The following is a 21,647-nucleotide window of genomic DNA, read 5'->3' as shown; positions in this document are numbered from 1 at the left end:
TGAAAACTGCTTACATTTGTGCGGCTCTTTCTGAGCCATGTTTGTTTTTTCGGAGACAGCAGTAAGCTCCTCCTACCCCTCCAAACGGAGTGTGCATCCAGATTCACTCCAAACGGAGGGGTTTGCAGCCCTCCGCCTTCCCCTCAGCCTCGCTCCAAAAAGAGAATTGAGACACCCCTCTGTCTCTCGTGCCCACGCAAAACAGAGGGGAAGGGCCAAGGGGTAGAACTGAGATTCAGCCTAAGTGTGCAAAACGTGTAATATCGTAGCTGCTTCCAATGCCTCGTACACCTGTTGCTACAGATATTTGCACACACCAGCGGCTGAAAGAGAGTGTGTGCTGTGCGAGCCCATCGAACCCTCTCGCAGCAGGTGTCGGCCAAATTCCAGCTGACGCACACGAACATCTAACACCGCTTACTTGGCACTTGGAAAATGTGCGGCCATTCACACTATTAACAAAAAACAGTCAGCAGACGATCACTTTTGAGCTGGATGTGAAATTTGTCTAAGTGCCCCATGACTGTGTGCCAGAGTGTCGCCTCTACCCACAACACGTGTGCGTGTGTTTCGTGCGCTCCCCCCCCACCCCCCATCAGCGGCATGATGTGATGCATCTTGTCCTATGGAACACAGTGTGAGCAGCAGCTTTTCACACTGTTCCTGCTTGAAAGACACCGTCGTGTGCATGAACCGTTGCAATGGGATTGTGCACGCCTGCTCGTCGGCGCAATGTTTCGTGGTTCGCTCATATGACCTGTTTCACCGTGAAGCACCCTGAGTTGTACTTATTCGCACTATGAGGCCCTAAGAAAAAACAGTAGATTCACAATATAGTAACAAGCATAAACATCAACAGTCTGGACTCTGACCGACTCACAGACTGCAAAGACAGTGAAGGAGAGCAGATATGTGATGTACAGGAATAAGACTGATCTGATTCACAAATGAAAATGCTCAAGGAATTTATCAAAAAGGTATGAAAATTGAGTTATTTATGTTTCCATAAACAGTATATACACAGCATGAGAAGTGGATCATGCGGTACCGGGTTTCTTTCTCAACAATTTCCCATGATGCACTGCATATTTTGTCCGATCTCTACCAACCAACAACTGACAAATCCTTTTGTGAAACGGGTCAAGTGAATGCCATGACACAAATTACCAGCGGGGGTGCTCAGTGCACAAAAGTGCCATCATGTTTCATCAAGTTGTATCATTTTCCGAATGATCTGGACCAATGCACAGATAAACAAATGCATTAACAAAAGAATGGATGGGTGGTATGCCTTCCAGCAGCGCTCTTTCCACTCAGCAGCAAGAGGTAATTAATGTTTGGTTAGGAACTGCCTAAGAGCCTATTCTTTAAAGTAATAGAAGCTTTTTGGAACAGTACCTTGGTAAGAGCCCCAGGATGGAAAGTCCAGCGGATGTTGTTACTGTATTGCACTCTGACATCGCCTCGGTCAGTAATTCTATGAACAGTCCCGATCCTGCAAATGTACTGCAAACACAAAAAGCTCATCACCCTGAGTCTCTCGCTGTATTGCTGTGACCTTAATGTTCATTTTAGCAGCTGTGATTTCACAGTGGGTTTACTTTCACTCTGCTGAACACAGATGACCATCTGAGCATTACATAAATAATGTGCATGCCACGTTCAAGAGACGTTCTTGCACTGAAACTCAGTTAATGCTTGTGTAACACAGAGGTGAATGTAAAGAGCTAAGGCAGTGCAGGTTTAACTTGCTACCAATCAACTCAGCAGGTGATTTCAGCAGATGGAGACTAAATTGGTAGGAGGACCTCATCAAAAAAAATCATCTGCTGAGGCGACTGGTTTTAAAGAAAAACCTGCAGTTTTGGTCCTTCATGACACACAGCCATTCACCCCCAAGCTAATAAACTATAGTGTATACCTAGGATTATGGGTTCAAGCAAATGTAATTTGGGGGGGGGGGGGGGGGGGTAAGCGCCCAGCTTTCTGTCACTCTGCAGAAGAGAACAGGAAAAAAGTATAAAACGGTTTTTATATGTAAACGCATTATACACAGGGTTCTAGCCACGGTGGGCGGCACCAGGTGGCCCCTGCCCAGTACTGCACATTTTCACCCAGCTCTCTGGTTCAAATTGGCTGTGGCACCCAGCACAGAATTTCTGAAAAATGAACTGAAATGTTGCTGAAAATGTACCAATTCAATTGTATTTCAAGCTTATAGAGTCATAGTTCTGCAATTTTAAACCAATAATTAAAGTTATAAGAAATATATTTGTCATTTTCTTCTTATCAAATCGCAAACAGCAGAGATCAGAGTCAGCGCATTCTGTGGCCACAGAGCTGTGAAGAGCAGCAGCTGAAAACAGTGTCTCTGCTCCGCTCTGAACTGAAGAAGAAGAAGAAGAAAAAAAAAGAAAACTCTGCCATAAAACTTCTACATTAAATAAACCAGAGGTCCTTCTGTATCTGATGACATATTCAGAAATTTGCAGTTAATTTACAGTTTGAAAGGGATCACGTTTCCAAAAAGCTCTGCATTTCAAACCAGCAAACGCGTGAGTGATCAGAGAGGGGGGGAGGTTGGAGAGAGACACGGAGAGGGAGAGGGAGAGAAAGGTGTGCTTCTCCAGCTAAAACTAGAATTGCATCAGGAAGGGAACCCCGAGTAAAACTTGTGCCAAATCTCAATGCGGATCTGTGCTGTGTCCACTGTGGTACCCCTGAACAAAAGAACAGCCACAAGGCAAACAACAACAACTGTATTTTATTTTGTTGTGTGCAACTACATTCGTACCTGCTATAGATGCTTTTCTAATTTCAAGCAGATCTTTCCAAGTAAAATTACAGTTAAAATAAGTATGACATCACTCAGATGAAAGAGAAGATTTAAGTACCTCTGCCATTTTGGGATTCCACCCTCCGTGGCCGTCCTGCATCTGTCTCAGGATGTCCACCTCCAAGAGACACTTAACCTTGTCTCCCTGCTGAAAGGAGTGGCCATCTGCACTCTCCTGGCGCTGCAGCTCCGCGTGCTCTCCTGGACACACAAATAAGCATCAAGTACTATGCACAAAAAACAAACAAACAAACATCTTAAAAATCAATGTAAATACTACAGTGATTATAAAACTGTCACAAAAAATAACTTTCCTTTATGTCCATTTTGGAGGAGCCACCAGACAAATTCATGAATTCCATTAAAGTATGATCCAAAGCATGTTAAAAAGTTGATTGCTGTGGTGGCACTGAGTGAACAAAGGGAGATGCCGTAGGAAATTACAGATTTGTATCAAAAATGGTATGAATATCTGTTTGAATCCTGTTTTTAATTTTTTTGGTGGGGGAACAGGTTAATGGCTCTGCTCCTGTATACAGCTCTTCTAAAGAATGTCAAGATATCTGTTGCAGACCAGGCAAATCTGCCTACTGCAAAATTATTAAGTATTTTAGCTCTGTCCCTTTATATTGATCTACCTCAAAACATAAGCATCTATTCCAGGTTTGGTCCAGCATTTTCACCAAGTGTCATCAAACTGAAATCATGGAAGAAAGTTTGATAAGTTTTGGCTTTCATCTTTGGCAGAACAGGTTCATTATTTTATATGTACTCTAGCAAATAAAACCAACAGCTGCAGATAAAAATACAACCTTTTGGCAGGGGTACTTTTTAAAGACCCCACTGAAAACATTTGTATAGTAAAAATATCTTCAAAAACCATTTTATGTTTGGTTACAGTGCGTCTAGAAAGTATTCACAGTGCTTCACTTTTTCCACATTTTGACAGCCTTATTCCAAAAGGGAGTAAATTCATTTTTTCCCCCCTCAAAATTCCACTCACAACACCCGTAATGACAATACGAAAAAAGTTGTTTTGTTTGTTTTTTTTGCAAATTTATTAAAAATAAGAAACTAAGAAATCACACGTACGTATTCACACCTTTGCTCAATACTTTGTTGATGCACCTTTGGCGGCAGCAATTATAGCCTCAAGTCTTCTTGAATATGATGCTACAAGCTTGGTGTACCTATCTTTAGGCAGTTTTGCCTATTCCTCTTTGCAGCACCTCTCAAGCTCCATCAGGTTGGATGGGGAGCGTCGGCGCACAGCCATTTTCAGATCCCTCCAGAGATATTCAATCAGATCTGCTCTAGCTGGGCCACTCAAGGACATTATTCTGAAGCCACTCCTTTGATATCTTGGCTGTGTGCTTAGGGTCATTAGCCTGCTGAAAGATGAACCGTCACCCCAGTCTGAGGTCAAGAGCGCTCTGGAGCAGGTTTTCATCCAGGATGTCTCTGTACAGTGCTGCATTCATCTTTCCCTCAATCCTGACTAGTCTCCCAGTTCCTGCCGCTGGAAAACATTCCCACAGCATGATGTTGCCACCACCACGCTTCAGTGTAAAGACGGTGTCTGATTTCATCCAAACATGACACCTGGCATTCATACCAAAAAGTTCTTGATCTTTATCTTAATGTTCATTTTAGCAGTTCGTTTCAGTCTAATAAATCACATGTGCAAAAAAAAAAAAACGTTTCTAATATCATTATGGGGTATTGTGTGTAGAATTTTGAGGAAAAAAATGAATTTCATCCATTTTGGAATAAGGCTGTAACATAACATAATGTGGAAAATGCCTAAGCGCTATGAATACTTTCTGGCCACTCACTGTACTTTAATAATTACTGAGCATGAAGTAAAGGGCTGCTCATCATTAAGCAGGAGAAAATGGCTTCACAGATGGACATCAGATTTTTCAAGATGGTCCATATCGGCTTAATACACAGATGACTGATTAAAGAGTGATGTGGTGTCTAAACAAAGAAGTCGCTGTAGCTTACCAAGTTTTGGAAGGTGGTCTTTGTAAAAGAAGCCTCCTTGGCCATCAGTGACGTATTTGAGGTCTACCTTGCCCTTGTGACCCATTCGGTAGACATTGGTAGTGCCGTTAGCCCAGGTGACACTAGCCACGCTGCGACCTGACTCTGTGTCCCAGCCACGAATGTCCACTACTTTCCCAACCTTACCCTCCCCGCCTAAACATACAGGTGCACACAAACACAAATATTTAAGAGGAAAGCACAGTAACAACCTTAATGAAGAATTAAAAGTCAGTTTTAAAAACAAAAAAGTTTTCATGCATTATGGTTGAAAAATGTAGATTTGTTTGCAAGAAATATCTAAACACGACTCAATAACAACAGTGCAAACATGTTTCAAAAGACCAATGCAGACAACACACAAGAATGAACGACAGTGAATGTAAGGTGAGAGAGAGATGACAGACACAGAAGAATGTTAGAAAACGTATTCGCTGTAGGAACATGAGCTAGTAGGTGTCAAAGTCATTCACTTCTATTTGTTTAGTGGCAAGTCAGACCTAATGGTATGAATAAAACGTTTGCATTCTATATCATAGCACTGCAAAACAACACAAAAAACAAACGTTTCACTTTTCAAAGCTGCACACCGAATTGCAAGAGATAAATAAAATTCAACTGAGATGAAAGTCATCAATCTGCCTCAGTGCCGAACTTCATCAAGTAAAGCAGTGACCTGGCTGATTTCAAGCAAGCGCATGGCACTGTGCACATTGCACTTAAAGCACACACCGTTTAAGCCTGATGAGCAATTTAAGCCAGAGCCCAGGGTGGTGATTTCAGAGACCCCAAAAGGACATTTTGACTCATTCATTCCAACCCAGAAAAGGGAGTGTTGCTATTCTCAGAAAATGATGATACCAGAAAACACCCATTTATTAACACATCAGTTCTCCATAAAGAAACATTAAAGAGTGCTCATTTAGCTGAGTGATCAGAAAAAAATTCTGAAATTCTGAAACTATTTTGAACGTCCACTAGTAGAGGCTAATCACCTCTAATGCTGAAAGAATAAATAAAAATAAATACAGCGACAATATTGAATAATGGTTCATCAGAAATGAAATGGCAGCTGTTCAAGGAGCCATAAAAACAGAATTCAAACAAGAAACAACCCCAAAGACCGCAATTTTCAACTTCCACCATAAACTATTTTTCAAATTAAAGACCTTCTCAGTTTATGTCGCTAAACAGAGCTGGAATGAGAACAATTAAAAAAAAAGAAAAAAAAAAGGAAATGTTATTGAATATGGTCTTTGTCATGACACAGACATGCAAATCTAAAAGCACATATGCACAGCAGACTTAGATGAGTCACTGGCAACACGATGAGTGCACGCAGACACGTATTAATGCAACATTTCATGGGTTATTGAAACATGAGGATAAAAGGTTATTATGGCTAGCAGGTGATTAAACACTTTAAGGAGGTACAGTTCCAAAGCAAAGATGAAAGGAAGTTGCTGTGTGGGCAATGAGGCTTTAGTGGTATGAGCAGTCCAGAGACGTGCTTCACATGCTATCCACCTCACCACTCACCATCTTGATTGCCCCAGTCCCAGTCTGGTCCACGAACCACTTTAACACCTTGAAAGATTCCTTTAAGGATAATTCGTGGGAGGTTCTGCCTTGGTGACAAAGACACTCTGTGATAAACAAAAAGAATCTCAAATAAACAACCCATCTTATGCTACAATACGTATAATCTAATCAAAAGGTTATTAGAAATGCAATTCCAGTAACAGGTACAAGAAAGAAATATATTGGTATTATAATTTATATTGGTTATATAATAAACCAGATATGTCCAGTGCAACAAAACCAAAAGAAAATGTTTGAAGACAGTTACAGAATGACATGCTTTTCAAAGGGGAAAAATACCAATTATAATGCAACAGTGGTGGATTTAATAAAACACATGAACAGTTTTTTCCACAGCTAAAGTAAATTGGGAATATGAAGCTCACAAAAAAATTCTTCTGTCAGTGTAAAGTGGTGTATTTGTTTTCAGTGAGTACAGCAGTTTTTGTGCTCTATACCACCACAGCAGAGTTAAACTGAACATGTGCATGTAGTGTTGACTTTCAGTTTTAATACAAGCAGTTTAACAAAACTGGCTCACTAACCATTCAGGAATGATAGCCAATGGTAACACCTTACAATAAAGGCACATCAACTGATCTTAGTTAATGCAGTAATAAGCATCAACTAAGTGAATTTAATGCTAACTGTGTTTAGTAATCATTTATTGTGTTCATGTGAGTTAATGCTGACTTCTGCATTAACTCACTGTGCAGTGAATTAACAGTGAAGTGTGCTGAGTAACTATTATTAACGTATTCTGCACCTTTATAAATTGGGATAGGTGGTGGAGAAATGGTTAGTGTGCTCATTTCCAAAGCAGAAGGTTCGTGGTTCAAGACCCACCTCTGCCCATTCTCCATAGAATGTGCAGTTGCATCAGGAAAGATATCTGGCATAATGCTTGTGCCAAATCAACATGAAAATCCATAATGGAACTGCTGTGGTGATCCCAATTGAAAAAGAAAGAAGCCAAAAGAAATTACTTACTAGCATCTTTATAAATTCAATTTCTATTTATTTCAATTTATTTAGTTTATATAGCGCCAAATCACAACAACACTGCCACAAGGCGCTTCACACAAGTAAGGTCCAAAACTTTAGCAACCCCTAGAGCAAGCACACAGACAATAGTGGTAAGGAAAACTCCCTCTGATGACATTGAGGAAGAAACCCAAGCAGATCAGACTGAAAGGGGTGACCCTCTGCTTAGGCCATTCTACCAAAAGGTTTACAATACAGAACACAACTGCTGAAAAAAATGAAAAACAATGTATGAATTATTATGCTAGTTAACATGGACATCCTTAGCAAATGATTAGGCTACTCAGTACAGTTAAGTCTTAAGCCCCAGTCACACAGCATTAACGAAGGACACCAAAGCCAAAATGAAACAAGAAATTTGGACTTAGGTTGAATTTCTGAGACATCGTTTAACCACCGTCCAGCTTCGTTCCTGTAGCTGCCGCTTCGTCAAAATTTTCGAACTGTTAAAAAATGTGAACAAATCCCGATAACAACCTCAATTCATCTGTATTCCATTTTGCTTTCTGTGTTGACGGTTCCTCATCATTTGCGTAGTCCCTGTACCATCAGCGTCCCGTTTGACTGTCATCCAACTTTGTCCAACCAACCTCCCAAGTCCGACGTCTTGCACGAACATCGACAACATCTGAACAGATCAATAACTAAAGATTCGACGAGCTGAACGTAACTCGTCCATGTGTGGGACGAAAAGCAACATTTACATACAGAAACAATAGTGGCAAGAACGTTTTATCAACTAATTTAACTATTTACACACGTTGCAGCTGTCTCTGTGTGCATACATTGTTGTAATGAAGACAAACCTGTTGTCAAGACATCCAGATCTTGCAGCTGCAGGTGCCGCAGACTGGCTGCAGAGTTGACCACAGGCTGGCACTCGGTCTGATACCCGTTGTCAAGTCACATCATCATGAATGTTCATTTTAATTTTGTCTAAAGCGTCAAGGTCGACATTCGCTTCGTTTTTCTTTTGTTAGTTTCGGTTTTGTTTTGTTCATTTATGCGGTCTGGACTCGCAGACTTTTCAGTGATGGGAAAACTCCAAGCTCATTTGTCCTCTTTTTCTCAACGATTTTTTACTTTGTGACTTTTTTCCTTCGTTCAGCTATCATAGTGTGCCATGTGACCAGGCCCTTAATTTCCTCTTGGTTAATGCATATTACCATATTAATTAATGTATCTTTATAGTAAAGTGCTACCCAGCTATTTTTGTACACGGTGCCTCTATTTTCAGACTCCATAACTGGACAAATTATGTATAACGGTTATTTTTAACACAAAAACACTTATAGCCAGTTTTCATGAGACAGGTCAGAGGACAGACACACAAAAATTTCCAAGTCACTGAATATGTACACCAATCATTACGAAATAAAATCAGTATAGGACTGTGGTAAATCTGTCTGAAGTAGTGGATCTCAAAAACTGAGTGACTATGCAAAAAAGGAGACAAGTGAGGGAAGCCATCAAGACAGATAGCAACCCTGAAAGAGTTACAGAGCCAGTCCACACGGAGACGAGTTTAGGCATATCCGCAAAAGGTTTGTATCATGTTAGCATTTCAGAGCCCAAAAACACTACTTTTCGAAAACGGGTCTCACAGTGGATACATCTCATAATACCGCTTTTGTATTTTTGTGTGTACAATGAATATGCAACTTCTGTGAAACGATGTCATCATCATCTTCTGTGTTTGCAGATGCATGTAAGCTTTATGCGCATGCGCCACATCTTCCTCTGCTAATATATATCCTACAGCATTTTTAGTCTTTTTCAGTAGTTTTGCGTGTACACAGATATTTCTTGAAATGGTGTCGTGTTCACTGAACACTTTTTGAAAGCAACAAAGAAAGAGACTGTATTGGGAAAGTTCGGTTTCTGTGTGGACAAAACAACAGTCTTCTGTGGATGTGATTACAGAAACTGAGAATTGTGTAAGTCTGGTCTGTTGCACCATCAGTCATAGAGCTTCACAGTGGAGAGAAACACAAAGATTGAAATTTTTTTTTAAATGGTCAAATCTAGTCTAGAGTCTCCCATGTGCCTTGTGACAAACTGTTGTTGAAAGCTGATGTCCTCTTTTGAAGAAAATAATCCTCCTCTGTTCCAAAATAACAGTCTTTTCAGACATACAAGTACAGACAAAAAGCTTTCAAGTGGTAGCATACCTAATGGTGAAGATTTGATCCGATCTTGATGCAAAGGAGCTGCCTATTCCCATAACTTCTACAGGCGATTAAACAATGGCTTCCATGTTAACAGAACAGCTTTTTTGTTTTTGTTGTTTTAGATATATTAAAAAAAAAAAATTAGAGAATCCACAGTACTTGAAACACGCTCTGTGAGCGTGAGTCCTCAGGGAGGCTTTGCTTCTCCCATGTCTCTCAAACATTGCCTCGCTGCCTGTCAGAATTCTTCAGTCCCTGGATCCTGCAGCAGTTCACAGAACAGTAATTCTCAGCGTAAAACTGTCTGAGCTCAGCTTGGACGCGTTTATGAAAAGAGCTTTGAGCCTAATCCTTGGACAGCATGGCTATCAGAAGGCAGGATACCTCAGGTCAAAACATGGAAAGCATGGAATGTGAACCGAGAGCCATGTGGATATATCAGTCTGTCATTAGACAGATAAGACCGTACATGTTCCACTTGGTTCAGTGCGTTACTGCAGTAAATTTCAGGAAACGTAATGCTGGTTTGAGGAAGATACTGTTTATTTTAAGTCAGAGAAAAAAAAAGGGGAACTCCCTAAAAGCACAAAACATAAGTAGTGCAGCCTTAATATGACCAAGTACATGATAAATGACAAGTAGAACAATTTTAGTTAGAGAAAAAGTATTTTCTCAAAGGCAATTCAAAATATTTCATGAATGAGTGTCAGATTCCTTGTATCATAAAAACAGAAGCCAGACATCATTGTTAATGATGTTTTGTTTCTTTTTTAAGTTCAGCAACTCTGTGTAAGACCACAAGGGATCAGGATTACTAATCCTATTTAACCAAATGTTACCAACGTTCCCAAACAGGATCAAGACGAGAGGAATACACCTCCCGAAATAACTGCCCATGGGTCAACAGCCACCTGCGTGCTGCACTGCCAAATATAGCAAGATGGCATGTACAAAAGTAACATTTGTTGACAAGAGATCACTTCCCTTTCACACAGAACTGTCAGAAAATCACAACCTTTACATTGAAAGACACCAGAGGTTAAGGTTTCACTGGTGAGCTGGTTGTTTCGTTGTTCACCATGATTACTCAAAAACGCGCTGCTTCGCCTTTAAATGCGCAGTGAGCTATTTCAGATGATCAGCATGGACCGTGCTTTTCAAAAAAGGCTTATTTTACTCTGTGTGTGGGTTGCACTGGAAAGCTGAAGCTTTGGTGCTAAATTGATTAGCAGGTTACATGGCTATGGACATGCTCTAGTCTTCTGTTTTTTTCTGGGGACGTTATAGCCCACATACAGGCCTGGGCATATGTACTACAATGTTAAATGGAGCTTCGAAGCACAGAATTTGCCTCAAACATTTCTTGTAATCGAATTACTCGCGTTGGGTGGCACGGTGGATTAGTGGTTAGCACTGTTGGCCTCACAGTGAGAAGGTCGTGGGTTCAATTCCTGTGGCCTTTCTGTGTAGAGTTTGCATGTTCTCCCAGTGTTTCGTAGGTTTCCTCCGGGTGCTCTGGTTTCCTCCCACATCAACGACATGCGGGTTAAGTGGATTGGAATCTTTAAATTGTCCCTTAGTGTGGCGTGTGGGTATGTCTGTTTGTGGCCCTGCGACAGACTGGCGTCCTGTCCTGGGTGTACCCCACCTCATGCCCTGTGACTGCTGGGATAGGATCCAGCCCCCCGCGACCCTTCATTGGACTAAGCGGTAGAAGTGAATGGAATGAAGTGAAAGAAATTAATCAAGTTACTCGAACTAAGGGGTTACATACTGTAATCATTACAAAAACAGCAGCAAACAGCTGTAATTGCTGGTGTTTGGAACTACACTGCAGAGAAAGTCCAGAAACAGGCTAACGGTGGAATTGTGATGCATCTTTATTGCAACTATAGGACATAGAACTGAGAAGGTCAGGTGGAGCTGTGGAACATTATGTTCAACAAATGGATTAGACAGCGCTGACCCAGTAACGCTACTGGAACTGTATGTGTGTTGTCGGTGTGTTGAAAAACCGATTAAGGAAATATGAGGTCTGTTAGAAAAGTATCCGACCTTTTTATTTTTTTTAAAAACCTGATGGATTTGAATCACGTGTGCTTGCATGAGCCAACCTTGAACCTTCGTGTGCATGCGTGAGTTTTTTCAGGCCTGTTGATTGCGTCATTTGCTTGTAAGCAGCCTTTGTGTGAGGATGGGTGGAGTCTCTCATCATTTTTCTTTGCAAGGAAATGGCGGAATGACTGGAGCAGCACAACCGCATCAAATTTTGCCAGAAACTGGGCGACAGCCAGGTAAAACCATTCAGAAGATTCAGACGGCTTTCGGTGGCTTTTCAGTCATGTGACTATCCGAGAAATTGTGGACGAGCTGGGCATGTCACAACATGTCCTGTGAGGCTTCAACACGAAGGCGCAGCTTTGTGCCGATGAATTTTGCTGCAACTCTTTTCATGGCAAAATCTTCTGTCACAGTGGAATGTGCTGAAAAAGTGCTTATGTCCACCTCTTCCACAATTTCTCGGATAGTCACACGATGGTTCCACATCACCACAGTGTTCACTTTGGAAATGATCATTTGATCATCTGAGCATATCGATGGCCGCCCGGAGCGCTCTCCACCGTTGTGCGGACGTCTTTAAACCGGTTGTACCTCTCCTTAATCTGTGTGATGCCCATAGCATCGTCACCGAAAGCCGTCTGAATCTTCCGAATGGTTTCCACCTGGCTGTCACCCAGTTTCTGGGAAAATTTGATGCATTCGCGCTGCTCCAGTCGTTCCGCCATTTCCTTGCAAAGAAAAAACGACGAGAGACTCCACCCATCCTCACACAAAGGCTGCTTACAAGCAAATGACGCAATCGACAGGTGTGAAAAAACTCACGAATGCGCACGAAGGTTCAAGATTGGGTCATGCAAGCACATGCGATTCAAATCCATCAGGTTTTTGAAAAAAATAAAAAGGTCAGATACTTTTCTAACAGACCTCATACACTGAACAGTAACCACCTCTTATAAACATATGGCTCACACATATGCTGCCCTGAGTGCTGTAAGCATGCAAGCGGCTAGACATGACTCAAGGTAGCTTTTAATATATGGGCCTTAACTACAAACAGGACACTGTGAGGCACTCAGAACACAACATAGTAAACAACCATCTGCACTAAGCTTTATAGCATTTTCACAGCACAACAGATAGCCTGAACCAAAAAAATCAAAGTCGTAACCTGAATTCTTACAGGCCCTTTAATCAATGCTGAGGAAATGTGGATTATATTACACATTAAAATCCAGATCGCTTTCGCAACATGATTTGGCTGTAATATGATTGACAGACAACCTGTGAACTTCTCCCTGCAATGCAAACAGTGCAAGGCTTGGATAGCAATAATGCGGGACAGTGTTAGTCCATTCCAGACAACATGTGTAAAACAAACAAACGAAACCTCAAACTCAGCTTCTGTGAGTTAAAGTCCACACATTTGCTCCATGTTGTAATTACTCTATTTTCCAGAGTAGAGGCTAAGTTGCCCCTGTTAAAAAATGTCTGAGGAAATGAGGAAAAACCCATATTATATATATGATTTTGTGCACTGTTGTAATGTACTTGGCATTTATATCTTTTATTATTAGAGTTTATTTTGTTCAGTGCTTTGATTCCTGGTAAAGTCCTGTATAAACAGTTAATTATTACTACTAGTAAAGTATGGGTGATTTTTTTTTGGTTTACAAGTCGCACCGGAGCCTAAGTCACAGGACCTCCCAAAGTACTAAAATGTGATTTATCCATCCATCCATCCATCCATCCATCTTCTTCCGCTTCATCAGGAGTCGGGTCGCGGGGGCAGCAGCTCAAGCAAAGCCGCCCAGACCTCCCGATCCACACACACCTCCCCCAGCTCCTCCGGGGGAACCCCAAGGCGTTCCCAAGCCAGCCGAGAGATGTAGTCCCTCCAGCGTGTCCAGGGTCTTCCCCGGGGCCACCTCCCAATGGGACGTGCCCGGAACACCTCTCCAGCAAGGCGTCCAGGGGGCATCTGGAAAAGATGCCCGAGTCACCTCAACTGACTCCTTTCGACGTGGAGGAGCAGCGGCTTGACTCCGAGCTCCTCCCGAAGCTCCTCCCTCCTCGAAGCTTGGAGAAAAAGTGATTTATACTCTGGAAAATATAACAGCTCAACTCTTCAGGCAGGATGATGAGCTAATCAATGAAATCACCTGGTTTATATGCAATACATGATAAGACTTTTAGTCACTAAGTTGGGGGGAGACATGAAGGATTTATTTATATGAACTTTGATGCACCAAATGAATCTAAAAAGCACATATGTTTTATCTATGTAAAATCCATTGAAATGTTTGCCACCTTGTGGGCAGTCAGTGGATCCTGGATGGATTACGGAAAACTAGAACCCACTGTCGGCCTCCAGGTGAGCATCAGCTAACAAAACAACCACCTTCATATGAGCGTTACTTAGCAAACTGGCAGATGTGGGGAGAAACAACATGACCACTATGGAGGCAAATACAGAACCAAGTATAAAACAGAACAGGAAAATGAAACCGGAATTAAAGAATGGAAAGAATGTGCGGCTGGGGATGACACCAACATTTTGAGACAGTCTTACAAATTAGCAATAGCAAACTTGAAATACTGTACAGAGCCCTTCACACATAAAACACTGAAGCTGCCTGCGCACGAAGGAGGAATCACATGCCACTCGTGAAAAAATTGGAGCTGCCTCGAACACCTCATACAGCTGTCACCACAGCTATTTGTGCACAGCACATACACTCTACATTTGTGTGCTGCTGGCACCTGTAACCCATTCCAACGGCGAACAAGATAAGGTTGCATTGTCAACTGATCATGTTCGCAGCATTCGCACAGCATGTCGTACACAGGTCAGACATATCGTGCTACGGCACAATATGCTGCATAAAATTATCGCCCATGTCGCACTGTGCCCAAATGACATGATCAAAGCAGCTTTTACACCAGCGGCTGAAAGACAGCAAGTGCCCATTCAACCCCCTCTTGGCAGGTGATGGCCGGAGTCCATGTGCCACCCACGAACTTCCAACACCACTCGCGGGGCACTTAGAAAAGACGGGGCTATTCTTGCAGCCGGCATGAGAGTAGAGGGCAGGCAACCACATTCAAGCCAGTTGCCGCAATGTCTAAGTGCCTGACCAGTGTGCCATTACCAAGCAACACGTGGTGTGCGAGTGCGTCGCCTCCCCGACACGTGGTGTGCGAGTGCGTCGCCTCCCCGAAACAATGTGGTGTGCGAGTGCGTCGCCTCCCCGACACAATGTGGTGTGCGAGTGCGTCGCCTCCCCGACACAATGTGGTATGCGAGTGCGTCGCCTCCCCGACAATGTGGTATGCGAGTGTGTCTTCCCAACACAATGTGGTGTGCGAGTGTGTCGCCTCCCCGAAACGTGGTGTGTGAGTGTGTCTTCCCAACACAATGTGGTGTGCGCGTGTGTCTTCCAACACAATGTGGTGTGCGCGTGTGTCTTCCAAACACAATGTGGTGTGCGAGTGTGTTGCCCCCCCAACACATGTGGCGTGCGAGTGCGTCCCCCCAACACATGTGGCGTGCGAGTGCATCCCCCCAACACATGTGGCGTGCGAGTGCGTCCCCCCAACACATGTGGCGTGCGAGTGCGCCCCCCCAACACATGTGGCGTGCGAGTGCATCCCCCCAACACGTGGCATGCGAGTGCGTCCCCCCAACACAATATGGGATATGAGTGTGTCCACCGCCCCCCACCATGAACCAACATTGCCAGGTGTGACTGGAGTGGTTGGAGTGCGATCGCTGTCCAGCGCTGCACACATATGGACAGCTGTAATGTCCAGCTGGAACAGCTCACCACTGTGTACCTGCAACTCAGCTAGGGAACATATGTCATGCCATCAACAACATGAAGAACACTCCATGCAATGCACATGTCTGGGTGGGCTCTCATGCTCTCGTCAGTTACAGCTGACAGCTAGTGCAGCAGATTAGAGAATATTTACAGGGGAATCTTTCAAATGGTGATACAAGCACCAAATTCAACACAAATAGTCCTGAGACATTACTCTTTTGAAAAAGCAGACTATCCACTCGATTTTTCAATAGGCAGCCAGGTAGGGGTCAATGAATAATTACACAGGGATCAAAATTAAAAGATGCTCCAATCATATTGAAAACTATACCACATTATTCATCCAACCATAAAGATTCCAAAAAGGTATAGTTTGGACTATCTTTGAATGTTATGAAGTTATGGGGCAAAAACAGCAAAAACAGTGACAAAGCTCAATTTCAGTTTGTGCAGGAGGCCAAAGTTAAAGTTGCTCCAATTTTGGTAAATAGTGATACAAATTGTTGGTTGAACTAATAGGATTAATAAATTAAATAGATTTGACAGTGTTGAATGTTTACTGTCCAAAGTAAAGGTCAAACAATGTCAATGTCCATTGGATTCTATGGCATATGACATATGTTACCCTGTAACATGATAACTAAGTACGACACATGGTGCAAACTATTCCTTTTTAAAACCCTATTCACTCAACCAATAATTTGCATCACTTTGTACCAAAATTGGAGCAACTTTAACTTTGGCCCCCTTTACAAACTGAGATTGACCGTTGGTACCATTTATGCTGTTTTTACCCCATAACTTCATAACATTCAATCAAAGATGGTCCAAACTATACCTTTTTGGTATCTGTATGATCAGATGAATAATGTGGTATATCTTTCAATATGACTGGAGCATATGTAAATCTTGACCCCTGTGTAATTCTTCATTGACCCCTACTTGGCCGCCTATTGAACAATCAAGTGGATAGTCTGCTTTCTCAAAAGAGTAATGTTTAAATAATATGTGTGCCAAATTTGGTGTTTGTATCACCATTTGAAAGATTGTTTCAGTTATCTGCTGCACTAAGCAGCTCAGTGCACACGATGTGTTAAATTAAAAACACAGAGAACAGGCCAATTAAATAAATACAACAATAACTACAAACATAATAACAAATACATGACATAAATAATCATATAACAAAGGAACAGAAACATGATTTTTTTTTGTCTTTGAGCTGAATTTGTTCGGTAAGCTGGGCGTGTCCGCGCCAGTTGCTGCTGTTGAGATCTGTGGACCTGCAAGTCTCAGCTGGAGAGCACACGCCATGTTATGAAGGACATCATCTGACAACTCCCCACCATGTGGCGCTTGCTTGGGCATGCTGTCCTCACGTGGAAATACATAAAAACACATTGCCTTTGCAACAGACGGGAGCTACCATGTCAGCACAAACAGCAGGGCTGTACATGTGAAAAGAACTGTCTGATCATGTGTACACTCAGCTGGCGATCTGAATGTCACGTCACCCATGTCAGCTATGGTCCACATGACGGGGTGTCCTTCGGCGTGCCACTCGCTGGACATGCGGGGATGGCTGGACACGCGGCACCGGCAGATGTGGACATAAGGGCCCACTGCTTCATTCATGTCATTTCATGACTGTACATCTATGACCATGGGCCATATACAAAGGAACAGAAGGATCATACTTGTATTATCCGCTCAATAAGGGGGATTAAATATTAGAAATTCAGTGTTTTTTGGTGTGTGGTCTTTTTTCCCCACAGCAGTGGTGTGATGTGGTGTCACATATTCCAGGTGCTCACACTGTGTTTGTGTGCGTGTATGAGCGTGCATGAAACCGTTGTCGCAGTATCATTCACACCTGTCTGACCATTAGGGATGTGAATCGTACAACAACTCACGATTCAATTCGATTCCGATTCTTGGGGTGACGATTCGCTCCAGAATCGATTTTCGATTCAAAGAGCTCTGAGAAATAGTTATATTATTTAAAAAATGTTTATGTTTAAGAAAATGCAGCTTTACAAGGTTAATCAAGTGATTCTAGATGTAAATTTACTTATCTGCTTTGCTCGTTCGGAGTTGGCTGGCAGATTAGCGAAGCGCTGGTCAGTAGTCGGTAGAGACCGCTGCTCCCCTCTTTTAGCTCCGGGTGATAGCGTAGCATGTGGGCTTGCGGATTTGAAGTGTTTCCGAAGTACTTAACTTTCATTTTGCAGATTCTGCACACTGCATAAGTCATGTCAAGCTCCTTCTTACGCAGCAAATAATAAAATCCAAAATGCGCCCAAAGATTTGCCTTCAGCAAAGACGGTGCTGGCAGAATAGCTCTTCGTCCGCCATGCTAAGCTACTACTTACTAATATTTACAGAAACATACTAGTTACTACTTGAGTGTTACTAAACACTCAAAACTAGTGTTTTCAGATACCAAAAAAAAAAAGAAGTAAATACATAATCCTGGTCCTGAGGATTGTCTGGACACATCTGTTCATTCCCCACAAGAACCAAACAAGGAACCTTAAATGTAGTCTTCAACCTGAGCAGCACCTGAAATAGCAGTGGCTATTTCTATCAAAACAAATGCTAAAAGCAAATATGCTCATGATCCCTGTTCACGTTATGAAGCCATTGTGTCAGTCAAAGTGCAGTTATTCATTGCTGCAGAACAGCTAGAGTACCGTGAACAAAGCATGATCAATTATCTGCTTGAGCAAATGATCAAATACTGGGGGGGATTCACACTGACTTCATACTTTGTTTGAATTACAGTCCAAAACCAAAGCTATTCCATTTAGTGTACAGAGAAAATGAGCCAAACCTCACATTTGAGAAACAGGATCCAATTAATAATTTACATTTTCCAAAATAAATTACGAAAACAATTCAACATGGAGTATTTTTCAGTCAAGTGACCAAACAATTTATTTGCCAATTGTTGTAGTTCAAACCCCCAGACATTTGATTTTAATCAGTAGAACTGATCATATGAAACAGCTGAAGGCACCTTTAAAGAGATACTTACCTCACTGATTAACTAAATAGCATCATCAATAAAGTAGCAAGTCAAGAGCAACGTGTTATGATTTCACTGTAGTATTGTGCATATTTCCACTGAAATTCATAATTTCATATTCAACAGTGCAAGATGTTATGAGCACAGCAATATCTGCACTTTTATTATATTTAAGTGGCCCCAAATCATCAAATGTGATGATGAGGGTGCGTCGATACAGCATTAAAACAACGGGACTGTCTGGACTATTTATTAATTAGGCTGTAATTTGCAGGCATGTCACATTACATCACTAAATGTTGTCATGTGCCTGACTTTAGGAGCAATCAGGACACTGCAGACATCCTTACACTGCAGAGGAAGCTGTGTTTTCTTACAGCACAAATGTGACCACACAACAGGTACTGTATGCGTGCGGACAATTACATGAATAAAAGTTGGGAATGGATTTGCATAATGACTGCCATACGGAATTTTCACAGAACCTGACACCATGTTTTAGAGCAACTTTTCAGCTTTTTAACTGCAGGACGAGAGATCTGAATGGATGACCAAACAGGAAGTCACAGAACTTTCTCTTATCGTGCCCCTGTTCTGTGGAATGATCTCCCTGCATCAATAAAACAGTCAGATTCTGTGGAGATTTTCAAGTCCAGACTTAAGACACACTTATTTCCCCTTTCATATGGCTAGCATACTGGTACAGTTTTGTTTTACGCTTTTTACTCTTTTAATTCATTTATTAGTAATTGGAGCGGGCCACGGCCTCAACTTTACCTAAATTCTGGGTCTCTTAGTGAAGTTTAGGGCTAGTGGCCGGCGATCACCTTAGTATTTCTCTGTTTTTCTTGTTGTTTAATGCTGACAAATTATACACTATTTTTTTTGGTCTTTCTGATGCCTGATTCTGTTTTTCTCTCTGTTTAAGGTGCAGCTCCATCCAGAGATGGGAGCTGTATTCGTGTTGGTAATCCTCATGTCCTGTGTGCCAATAGCATTTGTTGTATATTCGTCCGTGAATTGTTCTGTGATTTATGTTTGTAGCATGGCCCAAGCAGAGGGTCACCCCTTTGAGTCTGGTCTGCTTGAGGTTTCTTCCTCAGAGGGAGTTTTTCCTTACCACTGTTGCTCTGGGGGTTGGTAAGGTTAGCCCTTACCTGTGTGAAGCACTTTGAGGCAACTCTGTTGTGATTTGGTGCTATATAAATGAAAATAAATTGAAAAAATTGAAATTGAAGTGGTAAGTGAAATTCTTTTTAAACCACTAGCAAATCAAATAGAGACTATTTACTGGCTATAATATACCATGCTACACTGCTCTGCTTTTGGGGAGGGAGGGTAGGGCTGTTTGAAAGCGGTAGGTCTTTTTACAACAAGTAGTAAAGATTATTTTCTCCTTATTTTTACGACATGGGAGAAGTTGTGGTGACACATGCACAGAGTTCCAATTTTGGACTAAGTTTGAAACATATGCCATAGTCACCTTCTTATGCACGCACGCACGCACACACACACACACACACACACACACATATATATATATATATATATATATATATATATATATATATATAAAATTGATGGTATTTGGCTCAGCCATCACTGCGTTTGTCCATCGCCGGTGGTCAGGGAGCACATCACTGTATGTGCCTCGCTGTATGCAGGACAAGCTGCCCACTTTTATGTTTGCATGTACAGAAGGACACAACAGTCATGCAGAAGCCAAGACGGCATGCACATAAGTGCTCAACACTGTTGCACAGTTCTACTGTTTGATGAAATGGGTGAAATGTAGAAGTGAGAAATTAAATACAAGATTGAGGCATGTTAGTGTTGGTGTAGGTAATGTAGGTTAATCATTTTGACTTGGTCATTTTAAAAGTAGCTCGCAAGCTGTGCTTTCCAAGTTTAAAATTAGTCTCAGTATTATGCACCACAGTATTATCCAATCACACAAAAACCCCAAACGAACTTACCAGATTTAAGAAAAGAGCATTAATAAGCTTGCCAGTAAAACTGTGGTCATATGTGTGTATTGTTTGGTTGTGGAGGACTGGGACCTCATCAAATCTGTTGAATGTCACAGAAATATGTTTGCCCCACCAAATACACATTTTAATGAACCACAATGCTGAGCCAAACCACACTCGGACCTCAATGACGAACCAATACCTCAGTAGAGAAGCTGTGCTGAGAGAAGAAATGAAATTCCAGTGCCTGACAGAATGCTAAATGATCACTGTACTATTTTCCCAGACTGGCACAGGCAGGGTTTCACTTAAAGTGGGAAAACTGCATGTGGTGTAAAATATGTACACAGAGTGTCAGTTCCACCCAAAATGTCAACATCGACTGCAAACAACGTGAACCAAATCAAATCTAGAATTTAACAGTGAGGCAGGCATTCTGATTTCAAAATAAAATGGAAGAAAAACAGACCCACTCCCAATAAAACCCTAAATACAATTCATAGTCATTGTTTTAGGAAGGTACAGTCACTAAATTTAACTGCCATTCCTGGATTTTTTTTTTTTATTATTAATTATAGGGGTTTACAATACTGCCACAATAAAGTACTTTATTGTGAAGCACAATTAGGAGGCGCTGCCTTGCCACACACTGTATAATGACACATCCTGAATGCTGAAACATTACTTTTAGAAGTTCCAAAACATGGATCTTGATTTTGAACCACTAATTATTTGATTGGAGAACAACCACGTTATTATAGCAGACTGCTTCTTACATGAATTTAAACTTAATTTATTAATACAAGAGAAACTTTGCCTTGATAATTATTGGAGCACATCAATATTTTCTTGAGGGATGATTATGTCTCAGCTGGAGAAAGATGTTGTCCATTAACTGAAGGGTCAATGAGTCCTGACTGTTGCCAAGTGTGAAGCAAGACACTGCACTCCAAACACTGCTCAACGTTGGTGAACACTGCCCCACACACAGTGTGTGTCTGTGTGTGTTTGGGTTTTTCTTTACATATCCCCATATGTAAAGAAAAAGATAAAAAAAAAAAAAAAGAAAAAAATCCTTCACAATGCCCA

At 41.7% G+C, this 21,647-nt stretch overlaps 1 protein-coding gene across 3 annotated transcripts in view; it reads right to left on the bottom strand.

The window, feature by feature from the left end:
• The window catches only part of mib2 (mindbomb E3 ubiquitin protein ligase 2), a 231,775-nt gene that overhangs the window by 95,019 nt on the left and 115,109 nt on the right, over window positions 1-21,647 (bottom strand). For 2 of the 3 annotated variants that reach the window (XM_034171927.1, XM_034171925.1), the window contains 4 exons: window positions 6,422-6,528; window positions 4,844-5,038; window positions 2,895-3,037; window positions 1,399-1,506 (listed from right to left, as the gene is read on the bottom strand). In XM_034171927.1, the coding sequence (XP_034027818.1) occupies window positions 1,399-1,506; window positions 2,895-3,037; window positions 4,844-5,038; window positions 6,422-6,528 (553 nt within the window). The remainder of the gene's footprint in view (window positions 1-1,398; window positions 1,507-2,894; window positions 3,038-4,843; window positions 5,039-6,421; window positions 6,529-21,647) is intronic. The other variant, XM_034171926.1, reaches the window with a different exon arrangement.

The sequence above is a fragment of the Thalassophryne amazonica genome, chromosome 6 (genome assembly GCF_902500255.1).
Source record: "Thalassophryne amazonica chromosome 6, fThaAma1.1, whole genome shotgun sequence".
NCBI lineage: Eukaryota > Metazoa > Chordata > Actinopteri > Batrachoidiformes > Batrachoididae > Thalassophryne > Thalassophryne amazonica.
Note: the sequence above shows the minus strand (reverse complement) of the source record. Positions and strands in the feature narration are given on the sequence as shown.